General features: G+C 54.3%; 6 protein-coding genes across 6 annotated transcripts; 2 read left to right on the forward strand and 4 right to left on the reverse strand.

Annotated features, from left to right (window-relative positions):
• Positions 1 to 116: 116 nt before the first annotated feature.
• HMPREF1541_07505 (uncharacterized protein) lies at positions 117 to 740 on the reverse strand (the record flags this gene model as incomplete). The annotated part of the gene is made up of 1 exon (XM_008721829.1): positions 117 to 740. One exon carries the CDS (start codon positions 738 to 740, stop codon positions 117 to 119), a length of 624 nt encoding a protein of 207 aa, XP_008720051.1.
• A 290-nt stretch (positions 741 to 1030) lies between these two features.
• On the reverse strand, positions 1031 to 2002 carry HMPREF1541_07506 (uncharacterized protein; the record flags this gene model as incomplete). The annotated part of the gene is made up of 1 exon (XM_008721830.1): positions 1031 to 2002. One exon carries the CDS (start codon positions 2000 to 2002, stop codon positions 1031 to 1033), a length of 972 nt encoding a protein of 323 aa, XP_008720052.1.
• A 592-nt stretch (positions 2003 to 2594) lies between these two features.
• On the forward strand, positions 2595 to 4690 carry HMPREF1541_07507 (uncharacterized protein; the record flags this gene model as incomplete). Its single annotated transcript, XM_008721831.1, has 2 exons — positions 2595 to 4270; positions 4315 to 4690. The coding sequence occupies 2 exons, from the start codon at positions 2595 to 2597 to the stop codon at positions 4688 to 4690; spliced, it is 2052 nt and encodes a 683-aa protein (XP_008720053.1).
• Positions 4691 to 4959: 269 nt separating this feature from the next.
• On the forward strand, positions 4960 to 6810 carry HMPREF1541_07508 (uncharacterized protein; the record flags this gene model as incomplete). The annotated part of the gene is made up of 1 exon (XM_008721832.1): positions 4960 to 6810. One exon carries the CDS (start codon positions 4960 to 4962, stop codon positions 6808 to 6810), a length of 1851 nt encoding a protein of 616 aa, XP_008720054.1.
• A 30-nt stretch (positions 6811 to 6840) lies between these two features.
• Positions 6841 to 8712, reverse strand: HMPREF1541_07509 (uncharacterized protein; the record flags this gene model as incomplete). Its single annotated transcript, XM_008721833.1, has 1 exon — positions 6841 to 8712. The coding sequence occupies one exon, from the start codon at positions 8710 to 8712 to the stop codon at positions 6841 to 6843; it is 1872 nt and encodes a 623-aa protein (XP_008720055.1).
• A 1794-nt stretch (positions 8713 to 10506) lies between these two features.
• On the reverse strand, positions 10507 to 13782 carry HMPREF1541_07510 (uncharacterized protein; the record flags this gene model as incomplete). The annotated part of the gene is made up of 1 exon (XM_008721834.1): positions 10507 to 13782. One exon carries the CDS (start codon positions 13780 to 13782, stop codon positions 10507 to 10509), a length of 3276 nt encoding a protein of 1091 aa, XP_008720056.1.
• Positions 13783 to 18712: the final 4930 nt, after the last annotated feature.

The following is an 18712-nucleotide window of genomic DNA, read 5'->3' on the forward strand; positions in this document are numbered from 1 at the left end:
CGCGAGTTGGCCCAAGTTGGATGGTAAACATAAAGGATTGCCGGACGCTAGCAGCATACAAACCAGGAATCTGTTAGCTCTGCATTGTTCGAACAAAAGATAGCCCGTTGTTGCAATTATTTGAGGTTCTGTCTGGCAAGCTCCAGCCTTATGCGAGCATCATCGAGATCATCCACTGCTTGGTGTTTGCGCAACGATGACCTGATTTGCTCATCAAGGGCGGCTGTAGCTCTTCGTCGTGCCTGGGTATCGGGAATGGCTTTCGTTACGGCATCTCGCTCGGCCATTAGCCTCAGAGCTTCGATCACAAGTTTCTCTTCTTCTTTGTCAGGGGATGTTGGCGACCGAAGAGTCGGCTCCGAAAAGGTGACATGCGTAGTCACCCGACGAGGTTTTGAAAGGACTGATTTCCGTGGTTGTTGATGTTCCCTGACAATACTTGCACGGTCATGCTTCGCCACTGGGGCTGTCAATGATGCTTGGACAAGCCGTTCGTTTTCCAGGATGTTGTCCACCAAACTTCCGAAAGTGGCCCCCGCGTCCAAGGCATTCGACTCTGTCACATGAATAATGTGAGATACAATCTCGTTCCGACTTTTGCCGCTGTCTGCAAGAGCTAGTATGCGAAAGTATGCGTCGATTACAACTTCTTGGCCACCGACTGCTATTGTTGGCTGTCCTTTGCTGTTGATACCCGGCGCAAGGCGTCTGAGCATCGAAGTCAGTCGTTTTGCCAGCATCTCGCCGTAGCAATCTGCGTAGCAGTGTCCTTTTCGTCTTGGACACAGCAGATGAAGCACTGGAACGTTAGGTAATAGCCAGTGTATGCTAGAATCTTTGTTCGTCGGGTGCTGTTCGCGGAAGATAGGAGAACAAAGGCGTCGTTCAAGAACGATCCGCCGTATGGCCCCATGCTCGGACCAAGACAACTCTGGATTGATGTCAAGACACAACATCGGCCATTAGTGTTCGTGTACATGAGAACACGTAGCGCAAGGTTGGGAGCCGTAACCCATCAGAACTGCAAGCATCACCAATGTCCTGTTTGCTGCAATTCGCGGTCGCTGAGGGCTCGCAGCCGGCTTATCAGCCCATCCAGATCTCCGACTAGGGCCTGCTCATAGTCGCTGCACCGCTGGTTGTCACCATCAATATTACCGAAGACGACAGCGCGGTCGATGGAAAGTGCATTGCCAATCTTGATTCTGCCCACGCGTCCGTTGGACCATACAATTCTGGCGTAATGTGCATCCTCTCCGAGAGCGTGGAAAGACGATATACCACAGTCCCCAGCTTCGGTCAACACTCCAAGGGCTGAAGCAGGTTCGCCCAAGTCAACATCATTGGATTGGATAGCGAGCTTTTCTTGAATATTCTGGACCGCATCCTGGCGTAAGCGCCATGCAACCAGATCGGCGCGCACTCTCTTCACGAGCCCTTCAAGATCTTGTGGGCCAGCCTCAGAGGAATCAGCACTGGTGTCGGCCGATCCGTAGCCTTCGTCTTGCACCCCAAGAAACTTTTCTTGGTACTCAAGCAGGGGTATGAAGCCCGGAAGTGTATGCCTGTGAACGGCCAGGTCTCGTGCTTCTTCTCCGGTGCTCCTGCATAGAATATAGTAAGGCGACTCAAAGGTGCCGCCACGTTTGTGTATATCGAAGCGGATCCCCAGTAATGACCGACTCGGTGACTCGGGGGCGGGGTCCGTGAACGGAAAGGTTGTGACGCCGTACGCCATGCGATGAACATTTGTGTCGCCATACTGGTCACGATTGTCGAGCAGTTTGGCTAATTCAGCATCATTTTCTGACTTCAGATGCTGACGAAGTTGAGATTGAACATTGGCCGAGCTAAGCAATGCTCCCGTAAGCATGGAGTTGTGGCTGGTCAGTGAAGCAATTTCTGCCCTAGCTTTGGCAATATCCTCATCAAGCTGCTCGACTCGGGCCTGCTGTGCTTCTGTTAACTCCTGCGTTGGGACAGGAGATGCGGCGAGGGACATCTCGATCGATACTTGTGGCAGGCCGGTGAGGGTGCTAAGGAGAGTGAGCGTGACCACCACCGCGGTTGCGGCTAGAAATGCACCCGCATTTCCCCTCGACGCGACCGCGTCGCGCCTGCCCTGCACACCTTGGCGCCGGGGTTGTTATCGGCAGCACCTGGCGAGCCTGGGGTTGTTATCGGCAGCACCTGGCGAGCCTGGGGTTGCTTATCTTCACGTGTTTTGAGGGACCGGCTGCGGCGTCGATCAGGGGCAAGGGTTTAGCTAAGCCAAGTAAACCACCGGCCCTCGGAGCAGGCGAAGACAGGCCTGGAAGGCTGGAATGCGCTGTTGCAGGCGAATTCAGTGATAAAGGTGTCCTCAGTCCCAATTCCTACGCCATCAGCAGATTCGCCCACTGTTGCCTTCTCAAGTCGCTCATTTTACGAACACGCACGTTTGCTGACATATCGCCTGCAGCGAGGTCGAATGATCTGTCGCTGCATGCAGTTGACCTGTTCCACCTCGATGACTTCATTTTCTCGCGCTCAGATCTAGACTTTTTGAGGACACTTCTAGCATTTCTGTTCGTTCGCGTCTCACTTTTCGCCGCATGCCTGACTCGATTGGCGAACCCATTGCACACCCTCTTTTTATTCCTCGTCATTCTTTTGACCATCAGCACCTTCCGCAGACAGAGTCGCAGTCCAGCAGCCGCAACCAAGGCCGACCAGAATCGCGAGACATCCCTCTGCAACAACTACCTTCGCACCGGCAAAGCACAGAATCCCAGCTGCTAGCTTCATCCTCCGAGTCCGACTCAGATAGTGGTCAATCCGAGAACGACGCTTTAGTTCCTGGGCAGATGAAACGCGCTTCGCGACGCAACAAGACCAAGTCTCGCCCAGATCTTAAGGTTGAAATCAACAATGGCAATGGCAATGGCCACTTGAACGGCAACGGCCACGCCAACGCCAACGGCGACGTGAATTCCGGCATGGAACTACGGCGCAAGCATGTCTCCAATGAAGACACGCACCGTGCTCAATTAATGAGCCACCAGCAGTTCTCCCTCGACAATGAGCCTCCTCCGCAGACCCCTCAGACCCCTGGCATGGTCACCACCTCCTTCTCCGCCTTGCCGCCGTCCGACAAGCGAAATTTCCTCCTATTATGTCTGTTATACTTCCTACAAGGGATTCCCATGGGTCTGGCCTCTGGCTCGGTGCCCTTCCTGCTAAAGAATTACCTCTCATACGGTCAGATTGGTGTCTTCTCATTGGCAATATACCCGTACAGCTTGAAACTGTTGTGGTCACCAATTGTCGATGCGGTGTGGTCACGGCGGCTGGGTAGGCGGAAGTCTTGGATTCTCCCAATTCAGACTGTGTCAGGTTTCTCAATGATCTACCTCGGTGGTCAGATCGATGCAATGATGGAGAAGGCAGGAGCCAATGGCGGCTCTGGCGTTTGGGGATTCACTGGATGGTGGTTCCTCCTCGTCTTCCTCTGCGCGACACAGGATATTGCCGTTGATGGCTGGGCCATCAGCCTCTTGTCCATGGCCAACATTTCCTATGCGTCTACGGCGCAAACCGTTGGACTCACGGCTGGCTCTTTTCTGTCGCATACGGTTTTCTTAGCTCTTCAGGCTCCGGACTTTGCGAATCACTGGTTTCGAGCCGTGCCCAAAGACGTCGGCCTTCTGACATTGGGCGGCTACATGGAGTTCTGGGGCTGGGGCTACCTGATCGTCACGATCGGGCTCGCCGTCCTGAAGCGTGAAGAGAAGACTCGAGACCGCGAGGGCATCATGGAAGTCTACAAATCTATGTGGCAGGTCATGAAACTACCCAACATCCTGACCATTGTGGCGATCCACTTGGTCTCCAAATTGGGCTTCGTCACCAACGAAGCTGTTACCAATCTGAAACTCTTAGACAAGGGTTTTGGGCAGGCCAATTTGGCTCTGGTCGTGCTCATCGATTTTCCATTTGAGCTCGCACTCGGTTACTACGCCGGCAAATGGTCGACCGAGTATTCACCACTACGACTGTGGTGTTGGGCCTACACGGCACGACTGGTGGCTGCAGTCGTAGCTCAACTCACAGTGGTAATGTATCCAAGTGCACATGATGAGGCGGTGCCATTCTGGTACCTGCTGACTGTCATTGTGTCGCATGTCTATTCGACCTTTACCTCTACCATCATGTTTGTTGCCTCGTCAGCTTTTCATGCCAGAATAGCCGATCCCGATATTGGTGGCACGTACATGACCCTGTTAGCAACGTAAGTAATCCTGTCTCTTGTTAGGACTGTACTAACGTTGATAGTGTGTCGAACCTGGGCGGTACATTTCCAAAGTTCTTCCTCCTCAAGTCGGTGGACTTGTTCACCAGTGCAACCTGTCTACCACTGACTGCTGGGTCAGCGTTGGATGCTTTTGTCAAGGCTAACCCAGACATTACACCGATCAGCGAATCGTTCTCCTGCGCTCTTGAAGCGGAGAAGAACAGATGCATCAAGGGCGGAGGCGTGTGCCATATGGAACGTGACGGCTACTATATCACGAACATTGCCTTCGTGTTGATTGGTGCTGCTCTTTTCTGGACATATATTGAGCGGAAGGCTTTGGCTCTCCAAGAGCTACCTCTGAGGGCGTGGCGCGTTGGCGGCCGTGGCGGGCGATACGAACGCGTGCCGTCATAGTACGACTGCGGTTTACGGCCTTTCCCAGTATGTAGTTTTAGAAACGATTTTCAAGAAAACCCATGATCTGCGGCTGATCTGGCTGCTACCTGTGAGGCGTATTCAAGCCATTGCACCGCAGCAACTAGAGGTACTTTTGGACGTGCACCGCCGCCCCCACCTTGTCCCACACCCAAATGAAAGTACTCGAACGATGGCCTTGAAAGAGCCACGTTGTCCCCAACGTCACGAGCCGCGAGCAAGCACATCAGTCATCAATCTCTGTTACAATGCAGCCAGTCGATAAGCCGAGACAATACCTGCCCGGCCCCAACGATAAACCCCAGCCGCCGGGAGCTCAGTTTTACGACTCCAGAAGCGACATCACCGACTTCCACGGTAGAATCGACAAGGCTCTACCGCCTCCAGAGTCTTGCATATTACATCTACAACTGCTGGCCGCCCTTGCCCAACTACGTGAGACAATTGAGGAAACAGATTGCCTGTTCGGCTGCACCGACAATGATGAGAGATCGAAAGCCGATGTACGCTGGACCATCTTCGTGGCGAAAGCCGTGCAGCGTTACGAGAGATGGCTCGATTCGCTGGCCCCGACGGACGATTCGCTGGATCTAGGAGACAATATACGATGCAAAATGTCGCTGCACGAGCTCACAGATGGCCGAAATTTGGATCAGATCATTGCAGAAACTCCTCGGATATCATGGTCTCAGCAGACTCTTCCACCTCTCGATGTCCTCATGGTCCTGCATTCGCATATGCTGAATCCTCGAGACTTCTTACAGGACTGCCTCCGATATCGCCTGCTGTCCTTGTGGAAAGCTGGCTTTCCCTGGGATTACATCGGATTCAATGTGGACCCAGATACGTTCAAGTATAAGCCGCCACAAGCCTGTCTCGACAGATATCAAGAGTGCTTTTCTGCAAAGTGGGACAACGTCGAAGAAGGTTCTCCGGCTACCGTCATCTGTCCAAACTGCGCCATGTCCATCGAAATACCCTGGACAGACCTGTACGCTGGAGGGTCTGCTCGTAGGGAAAAGGGAAACATGCATCTGTCGTTCAATATGAGCTGCGCATGCTGTCGGCAGTCTATCACGCAGCAGGAGCTTGTGATGGCTCGATTCAGAGAAGATCTCCTGGACTTACGGAAGCTCAGCGATGTAATGCCAGGAACCTTGCTGACTGGCAATGGTTTGATTCCGACCTCATACGCCGAAAACATCTCTCTTGGCAGGCCGTTGCCAAGGGTCTTCAATGCATGGCTGCAATCCGAGCACGGCGAAGCAATACTCAACGACCTTCTGAAGTCTCCTGGAATGGGTTTAGACGCACTTCAAACCAAAGTCCGCAAGGCTATTGACCTTGAAGATGAGTCCAGTCGGGCAGTCATGGCAGTATCTCTGAAGCGGATGGTAGGCAGGTACTATCAGAACCCGTCACCATTCAGTCTTGATCTCGTTGGAGCAGTCATCCGGCAGGGCACTTTCGTCAACAAGATGCGAGACTTCGATTGGATACACTCTCCGGCGCTGCAGCACACAGTACAAGACGCTGTCAAACGCTATACTGGGTTCTTCGAAGTCATGGCAATGTTTCCTGACAATGTGGCAGTTCCTACCTTTGATGTTGATTTGGTGTGGCATACGCATCAGCTGACACCCGCAAACTACTACGAGTATTCTCTACGCCACTGTGATAACGTCTTCATTGACCACGATGACAAGATTGGGGATGGAGCTCTTACTGATGCTTTCCGGTGGACGTGCAAAGAATATCAGCGTGTCACTGGGTTTCCATACGACAAATGCCTCTGTTGGAGCTGTGAGCTGCTAGAGGTCGCTGCGACGATGCCACGGCCAACCGACAAGCAGCGCAAGGTTGGATTCTTCGGAAGGGGCAAAAAGCACAAACACAACGGCAACTCCCCTTATGAGCTGTGTCCACCGGAGGTTGAAGTCATCCGCATCCAGACCAGGAAATTCGAGAGCGACTTCAAGTCCATGGTGAACAAAACTCTAGCATCAGGGGGGAAACCGGTGAGCAAACTGGAATACTACCAGTCATACTCATGGCATCACCCTGCATACGCACCACTACCTCAAGAGCTCGCTCAATGATCTAGGGAGCTTCGACCATGCAGGCGGTGTCTAGTGTCGAATCGACCCCGTCTCAGGTCTACTGGATTTAGCCCCAAATGGCCACAACTGCCACTCTCTCCGTCCATCAATACATCTCACATACCGCTCAAACCACGGAAACCTCTCAGACTCCTCGTGCCCAGTCATCTTAGCCCACTCCCCTCGCTTCCTGTGGATTCTGCAAACCAGACACTCCTGAGTGCTCATAGCCCGCCTGGCAGCCACCAAGCAGCGATCGAAGCCATGGCAGCCGCATCTGGCAGTGATCTGATTCGCGTCCTGGTAGTCTAGCCGCTCAACGAAGACGGCCAAGCTGTGTGCACAACTCTCAAACGTCACGAGGATCTCCAAGGTGTCCTCGCTCAGGTCCTCGCGCTGGTCACCGTCAACTTGTGGTGTTGCCCGGTGTAGCCGCGAGTCACGCTGTTGTGCCAGCGTCTCTTTGTCGTGCATTTGTATGGTTCTGTGCGTTGGAACGCTGCTGACCCTAGTCCACTGGTGCTCCTCGTGGCAGGGGCAGTTGACCAGTGCTGCAATGGGACCATCGTTTCCAGCATGCGCGGCATCGCCGTTGATGTGCGGCGATGGCTCCCGAAGTGTTTCCAGCGACGACGATGTTGTTCGGTGTGGGCTGACGAGCTCCCATGCTTCACGGTTTTCGCCGCGCGATCGGTTGACAGGGACAAGTGGCATATCCTCGACAGTACTGGGCCCCCTGTTTGGAGATGTGGGTCGGACGGTCACTTCTGATGAGCTTTCGTCCTCTTCATCGAGCAGACTTTCCTGAGCAACGGTTGCAGTATCGTGCAAAGATCGGTCTTCGCCCAACGGTGCTGCTCGGTCTGCCCCTCCGCCGTCGTACCTGGACGCCGGGAGAACCTGAGCCTCATCGAGAGCAGTGTCTACATCTCCTCTCGTCAACACACGCAGGCTCCTTGGCACCCAATCCTCTCCCGCCTCAGCAAATCTCACGATTGCCTCTGGCCTCTCGTCCACCCCATCAATCTGCCCCAGCCCGAACCTCAATCCCGAGTTAGCCGCACCATAGGTTCCTCCTACCAACGCGCCTGCGCTTCCCGTCAGGTACAGACGCCTTCTTGGCACATGCGATGTCTCCTCGAACTCGCTTCGCGCACCGCCCTCATCCTCACGCGCCCTCGCAATACGCGCCGCATACTCCCGCTCAGCCTCTTGCCTCCTCTCCTCGGGCACGCTAGCCAACAGTGGTTGCGCGCCAAAGTACAGCTCCCGCTGTTGCTGCGTCAGGCCGCCATCCTGCGCGCGCTGCGTCCAGATCAGCTGCTCGTGCAGGCGGGCTTGCTCCATCAGGTCAGGGTGTCGTCGTCGCTGAGGAATCCGGGGTGTTGGGCGACGAGGCTCGATCGTTGGTATGATAGATGGAGGCGGATGTGAGGATGATTCAACCTGGGAATCGTGAGAGTCATGTGTCGGGCTGCTGATTCTTCTGCGCCATGTCTGTACGCTGATGCCGGCGTAAGTGGCGGCGCTCATGGCGTGGTGCTCGACTAGTCGGACTGCTTGGGAGGCAGCTGGGGGTGTGAGAGGCTGCCAGCGTGGCTCGCCAGCCCCATTGGGCGGCATGGTGAGGGTCACCCACGGCGAAATCCCATCATCATTAGTACCACCATCACCTTGAGCCTCCGCACGGCCATCAACAGACCTGACTGTCCCTCCCTGCCCGTCGACAATGTCATTACCCCTCCGTAACTCCTCCGCCATGGCATGCGTGACGTGCAACCACTGCGGCCGACTCCGGCCATCGCCCAAGTACGGCATGAAAGTGACCCGCCGCGCCGCCATACCCTCGTCGCCGCCGTGCAGCGCGGCCCGCACGCGGTCCCTGTCCTCCGCTCGATTCATATCGGCGTATGCGCGCCACGCTCCAACCGCACGTCTTTCCGCACCAGCCCGCGCCTCGTCCTGCAGCATGAGTGCCGGCTCGAAGCTGTTGATGCTGCTGGTGGTGGTGGTGGTGGCATTCCGGACATGGCTCTGGCGTTGAGTGGTGCTCCGCCGAGCACGACTGTCAAGACCGCCGCCGTGAATGTCGGTACCACTGTCGACACCACGAGCCCCACTCCCACTGCGCTCCGCAAACGCCCTCCAGCTCCGCGCTCCCACGCCCACGCCATACGCCGCCGCATCCGTTGCCGTTGCCGTTGCCGTTGCCGTTGCCGTTGCCGTTGCCGTTGCCGTTGCCGTTGCCGTTGCCGTTGCCGTAGGCGTGCCCGCCACCAACGCCTCAATATCCCCCTCCACGCACCCCGGACACTTCCGACGGTACGAGTGCGCTATACTGCGCGGCAAGTCGTGAGAGCGCCAGGCCGCGGGATCTTCGCCGGCCGGGGCCAGGGATAGGTCGGCGGCGGTGGGCGCGTAGTTGGGGTGCGAGACTTTGGGGGCGCGGTCGGGGTTCCAGCGTAGGTGGTCGACGTGGCAGTGGTGGAAGTGGAGGTTGGTATGGCGGCAGTCTGGTGTTGTGGAGGAAGGTTGGTTAGTACGGGGGTCTTGTAACTTGTGGGAGCCAAGGGAGAGGCAGTGTGAGCCGGGGGGGGGGGGGGGGCTTCCAGGGCAAGGGACGTACGGATATAGTGCTGGAGCGTTATGTGGCACATCGTCGATGCCTGGCAGGTTCTGCTAGAATGTGCTCGGAACCAGATTTACGTAGGTATGCCTCTTCAGAATCCTGTCTCTACCGAACGTTGCTCAATGCCCTATACATAGTCTCCCATGTACGATAAATAGCACCCCATAGACTGTACCAGGACTGGCAGAACCAATGAATCATACAGCCCGTTTGCGCATCTACATCACCACTACTGGGACGGGGCCTTCACAGCCCGAAATGCAGTGCCCTGTGCAGTGCAAGTGCAGTACAGTGCAGTCAAGCGCAGCGACCTGTTGTTGTCGTCTCCCCATGCTACGCCACACTAAGGCGGTCACGCAGGAAGGCCGTCGACAACCGCACCGTAGTGCACGGATGTCGAGTCATTGCGCCGTGTGTGCCTAGGTATGGACAGTGCAGTGGACTCGTTCCCAGGTAAAGGAACGAGAGAAGTTGTTCATGTGCTGTTGCAGCCGCATCCGGCCTTCGGCTCATGGTATTTGCCAGTCTTCACAGACACCTTGAACCGTCCTCGTCTACTGATACGAAGGCATGGAGATACAGTATCACTGAAGCGGATACTTGAAGCGTTTGTGACGCAGTACCAGGACTGCAACATTGAATTACTGAAGGCAGCTTTGCAGCAGCTGCGGTCTAGCCGGCTCAAAGCAATAGTACCGCCGTGGCTGAACATGAGCACCGCCTCTCAAGGCGCCAGCTCGCCGCCTCAAGGGTTCACCGACTTTGCCACCAGAGGTCACCGTCATCCGCAACATTGCTGACATTGCCGGCTCCCCAGAATTCATTCTATCCAAAGAATGGTGCTTTTCGTGACCTCATCCACTTCATTATCGTACAATCATAAACAATAAGGGGAAAAGAGCTTTGTGAAGCAGTAGTTCGACCCCAGTGGGTCTATCGGTAAAACATGACAAAGAAGAAGACAAGTCAACCGATACCGACAAGGATGTCTCCTATGCTTGCTACTTCAAGCTGTCAGGATTAGAAGGCATTGACTGGAAGTAGCCCAGGCCTGCACTAGTAGGATCCTATTCTTCGTGACCTCCGACAGCTTTCGTAGGTGTTCCGGCATTCGAATAATCAAAGATGTCTTCAATATTGATTCGACCAGTCTTCGATGGTTTTAGCGTCTTCGCGTCAACTTCTGTACCGTCCGATATGTTGAAGTCGTAAGTCTGCTTGCGGCCGAAGCGAAAGGAACCAATCGCAGGTGATGAGCTGACAGGGGGCGATGAAGACATGTTGTCAGACTGAAGCTCTCTAGCAAGTGAGGCGCGGGCTGCGGGTGGTGGAGAGCCAACGTCTTGTTTCCGCGACCGACGTCTGCGCAATTCATTGCCTTGTGGTCTGGGTCGCATGTCTTGCATTTCGAAATCGACTGCAGAAGTATCAACGACATCAGAGTCTTCACTCGAAGTGCTGACGCGCCGATATTCCTTGCTTTTTCTAGAAGCTCGGCGCACGTCTGTGTCTCGCATCATTTCCCCAGGTCCTTTTACTACAGCACCTCCGACGGCTAGGACGATGGCAGTACTGAACTTGGCCCAAAGGAACATGGATTTGCCCCAGCCTTGCTTCTCTCGAGGTGTTGTTGTTCCGTTTGACCTCTCTGTATAGGCTGCCTCTTTGGGTGGATGGATATCCACACGGCGAGCTGTAGAAGCTCGAGCTTCATCGCGAAGCAGGGACTGTTGCTCCGGCGGCATAGGCTTGGATTTTCGGCGGCAGTGACGATCTGCAATCGCTTCGCCGTCATAATCTTCCCATTCCCACGTCTTTGGCTGTTGCTGCTTTGTCGAAGGACCCAGGAACAAGCCCAGCACCCACCAACTAAGCTTACCCAAGATTGCCCAGTTGCAGTGCCAAGCGTTAGCGATGACTCTACGAGCCAAAGCCCAAGGGTCACTTTTGAAATGCCTGATTAAAGCCGTGCACTTGGAAAGCGTCCCGTAGATGGTCTTAATAGTGACGACGGCGATCGGTTTGACTCCGAAGTTCTTGCGCTCCAGTATCTTCAAGGGCGCTCTAGCTCGATGTGGGGAAAGAAGAGACAAGGACGGAGGCCTTGACTTGGTAGGAGGTGTTTCCGTTCCGTTTAGCGGCCGAGCATCTGTACCTTTGTCTATAGTCCGGGGTAACGTGAAGGGGTCCTGAATGTCTGGCGGGTTACTCATTCGCTTTCGCTTCCTTGGGTGGCCACCCAATAGATCGGGGTTAGGAGAATCGGAAAAATGGTTGATGGCATCAGCGGGTGCACAGCCTACAGCTCCTGCCCGTGTAGATGCAGACAAACGCAGAGGCTTGGGCAGCTCGACATCAGCAGCCATAGACCCAGGGGAACTCATATCCAGATGCTGGCTGATGTCCTCGTCAAGGCCACCAGCTAAGCCTCTGGCACCTATGTTTTCTGGTGGGAGAATGGTTCGGTCTGCGTCTTCTACGGAAGCCGGACTCTTGATGCCTAGTCCAATGATGTGACAAACACGATGGCCTTTTCCGGCATCCAAAAGCTCGGTGACAGTGAGGTCATCGGTTACGACTTGCTTAGAATCTTCTGCATCGAGCACGCCCTCCAGACTCTGATATGTCAGGTGTCGAGCACTCTCGCGCTGTCTATAGTCCACGTACGAGTCTGCTGTGGAGTGCTCCGCATCGGATTCGTACCCGGTCGGCGATTTAGACAGGAACATTGTGGTTGGGTCAATAGACTCATCGGTAAAGTCGCGCCGTATACTTCGGCTGGGCGAGACTAGCGGCGAAGTGGAGCTCAAGGCGCCAAAGTCGCGGGTCAAGGTTGGTAGCAGCAGAGGCTTCAACTGTGTGGAGCCCGGAACGTATCTGCGAGGCCCACGATTCGATGCCTGTCTAGAGTGTCGAGTGCTAGAGGACGAACTTGAAGGTCGGTGATCTCCTGTCGGGCTCATAGACACACAACTAGCCAAAGTAGAGCTTCGCGAATGAGAAGCAGGATATGGCAGCATAGATTGCGATCTGGGAATCTCTGGACGGAGCGGAAGGCGGCTGTATGTTTCTGATACAGCTGGAGAGAGGGGTGACGAGCCATGTCGTGAGTGATCAAAGCTCTTACCCGAGGCGGGGGACTCGGCGAGAGAGCGTGGCCGATGAGGATGTGTATGCGTAGGCGAAGACGAGATTCTGGGCAGGAGAAGCGAGCGAGGACGATTATGCTTTGATGCTCGGGAAGGTGTCGCCAGCTCGAACGTCTGCTGCGACTTGGTAGGGGAGAAGGCCAGCAAGTGCGTCAAAACTTCGTTTCGCTTGGACATGTTGTGGTTTGCTTGTTCAAGACCGTACTTGTCGAACTCTAAGCGTTCGATTGTAGCTTTGAGCGTTTCCAGAGTGCCCTGGTCGAGCCGCTTTTTGTCGTGCATCGTCTCTAGATCGCGGATGACACAATCCTTCTGTTCAGCTTCCTCCTCCAACGAACGAATCCTCCTCCTAAGTGTAGCCTCGCTTGCGGCCTTATGCTGAATAGCTTTCTGGACTTCGGCTTCAAAGGTCGCCTTGACGTCGGCAAGCTCCTGACGGAGAACATCATTCTCTGCTTGAACGACCTTTAACTTGTCCTTCCACAGGCGGTTGGTATTGGGAGAATAGACGGAGCCTTGAGCAAGGTCGAGTTCTTGCTCAATCCGCTGGATGTACTCTTCTGAATTATAGCGAGCAGGTGCAGCTGCTGATGCCGGTCGGCGACGGGCGGGCTTCAGTCCACTGGACCATGGAGAAACTTCCGTGGATGGCGCCTTGCGGACATTACCAGAGACCTCTCTAAGGCCCATTTTACGGAACGAGTCGTGGATGCCGTCAAAGTGAAACGGTGACTCTACCGGACTAGAGTATGGGCCTTCCAACGGCGAAGAAGTATATGGAGAGGGGCCGAGTAGGGGTCTCTCGGGGGTGTCCTGGAAGATCGGTATTGGCTTTCTCGTATCGTTGTCGGAATGCGAACCCAAAGACTTGCTTCTAATAGAATTGGAGATCTCTTCGAGAATGCTTATAGAGGACGTGGGGTGAAGGCCTTTCCCGTGCCGTCTCGGTTTTGGAAGCGCAATGTTCTCTTGGCTCCGAGTCGGGGGTGAGGAGCCTCCGCTATGGTCGTCGGTGGTTCGATTTAGATTTGATCGTCGGGGATTGAGGCATGCGGTATGGGCTGGTTTGGCAGGAAAGCGATCATTTCGCAGACGCAGCAATCGTTGCTGACGGGTGTTTTGACCATTAGACGATAGTACACTGTCAGAGGCTCGCTGAGGTGTCGGTGATATGGAAGAGGGGTCGCCCGCCATGGTGAGCAAAGTATGTTGTTGTCATGCAGCAGCCATCAAAGTCTGACCCCGAGGTTCAGTGCGTTGGGAACGTCATTGGCGATTGACGGTGTCAGTGGCGAGCTGCCAGTGTGGCGGGTGCGTGTAGCATTCGTTGGACGAATAGTCTTGCAGAGATGTCAAATTGCATTCCTCGAGCTGGTGTGCTGGGTGATCTTGCTATACACTCTTAACGTTGGTACATTGTGAATGCAAAGGTAATGACTGTAACGAAGAGGAACAAGTGGACAGCTGAGTGGTGTCTATATGTGCATGTCTCCAGAATGGGTAGCAGGGAGGGGAAGGGTCGGAGTCGTCGCGGTAGAAGTTGTGCAACGTGCAGCGTCGAGCGCACCTTCCGAATCATCACGGTGTTGACACTTGCCCGCAAAGGGAAACCCCGATACGTTGACACGTGACTGCCGAGGTCCACAAGGCGGCCGGGATCAGGGGATATTCCGTAGCTGCCGGCGGGACCCGGGACCCCGAGTGGAAACCTCGTCTAACTGCCGACGATATCATTCTCTCCTTTTGTCTCTGCTTCACACATGCTACCGACTAATTTGCACATGTTCAGCTGGTGCGGCGCATTCTCATTCATTGACATGTTGTTGTTGCTTCTGTCCTTGCGACCTCGAGGAGTTTACCTAACGAGCCATCTCCTTATAGCAATGCTGCAGGGATACACGTACAATCGCGCCATGGGGCCCAGATCTAGCGAGATTTGGTCTCAGCTCCAGCTGGCCATTCCTCTCATGATAGCGTCATAAATGACAACACAAAAGTGACTTTGCTCTGCGCCGGCCAGGCATCCCCCAATCTGTACCGAATACCAGGAATGCACATCTTGGGTACCTAAAATGCGTCCACAATGATCGTTGCATCCGTAGCTGTGCTATTTTTGACGTTCTAATATACGCCTCACTACTGGCGGCATGGTGAGCAGAATCTGGGTTTACTTTCGGCCAGCAGCTATGAAGTTTGTTTGTTACCTCTCAGCTAACAAGTCCAGCCCTCTTGAGCCTGGATTCGAGATGCATGAACAGTAAGATTTTCACGAATCTTATGCAAGATTTGATTGGCATTCATTGACAGCACCACAATGATCTTGAGCCGTGAGACCACGCGTCTTCATGAACTGCTTGGTTTCCGGTCCCAGCTGCTCTTTGCCGCCTCGCTTATCATGTCAGGCATTTGTCAACCTTGAAGCAAGCATCCAATCATGTCGCGACATAAGGTCGGCCGCTTTGCGCATCGGGTGCGTTTTTGTACTCTACTGATGCTCTCAATCCAAAACTTGTGGTTGGCAATTGTTTGACAAGCCTAATGAACGCATGAGTGATCCTCTGATACGCCGAGCAAGTGACCATCAGGCTGAGACTCTGAACACTTGTGCGTGGCTAGGCTAAGGCCGTGTTCATTGACCGAGACAGAGATTCCTCTATCTGGGCTATATGCCTGCTTAGCCTTGCATGATCACCCCAAGGCATGCGGAAGTGTTACAGTGAAAACGGCCATTGCCCGTCTTTGTCTCACGTGCCCCATATATACATTGCAGCGTGCAGCCATGTGCAGGACACGGCCTTCCTCCAAACAAAGTCCCCGACTTGGAGCGAAATGTGTCGATGGGTCCAGTATTATCGCAAGGCCTGCGGGCCTCTGGATGGCCCAAGGTCTTCGACAGGTCGTCCAGCCTGCGTCGCTCCCTGCTCCACAGCCTTGGAGCAGGCTCACTCAACGGACGAAGTCGACGGCAACAAGGTCGCCCTCACAGAATCGAAGAAAGGACTTGTTCCAACATGCCCCAATTATTCACTTCGCGTTATTGATATCTGTCCGTATCACCCATGGGGTGCAAATGGTTGGCAAGTATGTCCGAACCGACGCCATATGAGCCCTAGGCCAGCGTTACGTGCCAACAACGAAGGGGCTCACCTCTATATGGTAGGAGGTCGCAGATTGCATATCAACCACGTCGATGCTAACAACCAAACGCAAACGATCGACTGGCGGCTGGGGCCAGGCGCTTGGAAGTGGTACATCCCCAACTGCACTATTTTGGACCCTACGCTTTTCCGAGAGGTAAGTTGGTCCGAACCCCAGGAGAGCCGAGATAACGAACACAGCACAAACCCTACAACCGAACTCGAGCGGTACGAGTCCGATCTTCATTTACGTGGTGCTGAGCCATTATCACCTAAATCCAAGCTCATCCGAACATCCGAAGTGTCAGACACTGAAGATAGCACCACGACCGACCGTTGAAGCCACATCCCAAGACATTCGCCTCTTGGGACGAAAATACGCTTAAGACCATAGATTAAAAATGTACCTGGAGCCTCGAGACAAGCAAACAGAAATATTCCATATTATTCCATTACTACTCGTGATCGCTCTACCGGATTTTCCAGCTCAGACTGACTGATGCCTTGTTTAACTTCGCCTTCGACATTGTGTGCCGTCAACGTGATACACTTCAAAGACCTACACGCCACATTTTGCTTGGAAGCCTTCATATTTGCATGCAACGGTGCAGGAGGCCCAGATAGGAGGTGAGATCCCCGCCCAGCCCACCAGGGACCTGAATCCTTTGAAACGGAGTATGCTAACGTCGAAGGGTGCATGGAGCAACAGTGGTTGATTGATCTTGGTGTCATTGAGTATTGTTGGTCCATATCCAAGGTGAAACACCTGGTCACATGATACATGGGGTGACTATTTGTCGGGCACGCGAATGCTACTCAAGGCCCGCCGTGCCTGGACCGGACAACACGAAAGTGCCGTGACTGACAAATGTCTCACGGTGAGCCCTATAAAAGCTACCGCCACACTGCTTGTTGCTACACCGCGCAAATACACCGCAGGGGGATCTCCGCATCTGATACGCTCTGGTCACTTCGAACCGAAAGCAGCAACCTACGCAGCAGATTGGCGAAATCGAAATCTTTCAAGAATCAATAGCAATTTTGCCAAACCTCCAGATCATTGTGCATGTGCAGGTTCCTACAATACCAGTACGACTGCTGCGAAAGAAACGTCTTTCGCTGGCCGATCTGCATCGAACCATGCCCTAGCGTAAATGATGACCACGGGGACCTCATCCACAACAGGATCAAGTACAATACCTGTCTCAATCAGACTACGACGACTATTAGTATCCATTCGGGCTGCACATGGCGACGTGGCGTCCTTGGATGCAAGCATTGCGCCCGTCTCGGCCAATTAGACCCACAAGACAAGCGCTTCGAGCAGCTAATCGATCAGGAACACATCGAAAATGTGCCGAAGACGAAAGAAATGATCTGGTACATCCGTGGCGTGGATGTCAAGGAGCCAAACCTGTTCAGGGAAGTGCAATGGGGATGTGATAACATCTCGACAGGCAACAACAGCCCAGCAGACGGGGACAATGCTGCACCAGACATCGAAGGTAAAGAAGCAGAACCTCTTTCTCCTTTGTCGAAACCAGTAGATCCGGGCTGGAACCTTGAAGCAGATCATGAGCGCAAGGTACGCAGATTTACTCAACTTTTTTCAAATACCCATAGCAGCTGGCTAAATGAAATTTTCGCAGCACCTTCTAGCGAAGGCTCGTCACGCTATCACAAGCATGACATCCGGACTAAGACATCATCCGCAATCTCTCAGCACATCGGCAGTCCCAGACTAAGCACTAAGTGGAGGACCATGATGACTGCGCTCCGCCACCACGAATTGGACAGCCCTCCTGCCTTCACATTGCAGCCTTTGAGGTACCTTAGGTACAACCAGCAGTGAAACCTCCCGGCCGACTCCGAGATGACCACAAGGCAAGAATCCGGCCCATTGTTTCTCTCACTACTTCGCTGCTACAAATCTTCAACAATAGCGGTTTGAGACCAACAAAGCATCTGAGAACAACGTGAAAGAAAGAGGTCAGAAAGACTGTGAGATCTACCACAATGGCTTTCACACGCTCCTTTGTCGACTTCCTCCCCTCGCAGGATGCAAATACCGGTCCTGGACGGCGCATATTCGACCCTGTTCTCCATCAATAACGCTCTCAAACCAAAGAAAGCGAGCGCACCAGCAACCCGCACAATCACACAACACAAGCCCAACACAATGTGCAAATGGATTTACTACCGCTACACCCTCTGCCCCAGAAGAGCCAGCAGGGAACCCTTCTGCGCCACCCCTTGCGCCGCCGCGATCGACCCCTCCAACCCCATCACCATCGGCTGGTCCTGCCCCAACAACACCTTCAGAACGGTTGACATCCACTCCGGCTGCACCTGGCGCCGCGGCGAGCGAGGCGTGCGCTGCGAGCGCTGCCTCCGTCGGAGCGGAGAACTGGACCCGCACGACGAGTTGTTCGAGTACCTTATTGACGACGACGAAGGACTTGCCGAGAACATGGAGTGGTGGATCGAGCACGTCGAGGAGAGGGATCCGGGGATGTGGTCGGAGGTGAATTGGAACGGGACCGGCAGCGCTGGGGTCAAGAAGAGGAAGAGAGACGACGAATCTATCGTTCGTGGAGCGGAGCCATTGTCGCCCATCTCGAAGCCTCCGAGCGTGGATCACGGTGACCAACCCACCAAAAGGTCCACGATCGTCGACATCTCATCTGCCTGACCACTCCCACTACCATCATGCAGGATCACCACCGACGAGAATTGCACCGCCACCCCAGCACGACTCCTTGTACCCAAAATCCCCAGTTCTCAACAACACCAGGCCGCGCCGCCCAAACGGCTACCCTACTCCCACAACCATCAAATGCGAGCTCAGAGCCACGCACTCGCCAACACCAACATCTCGCTTGACACGACCGGCCTGCCTCGCAGCCCTCCCCTCGCAATTGAGAGGTAAGCATGGGGGGATGTTGGGCTAGGAGGTGCGGAGCCAGCCAGCGGACCTGGCGAATAGA

This window comes from Cyphellophora europaea, assembly GCF_000365145.1.
Source record: "Cyphellophora europaea CBS 101466 unplaced genomic scaffold supercont1.7, whole genome shotgun sequence".
NCBI lineage: Eukaryota > Fungi > Ascomycota > Eurotiomycetes > Chaetothyriales > Cyphellophoraceae > Cyphellophora > Cyphellophora europaea.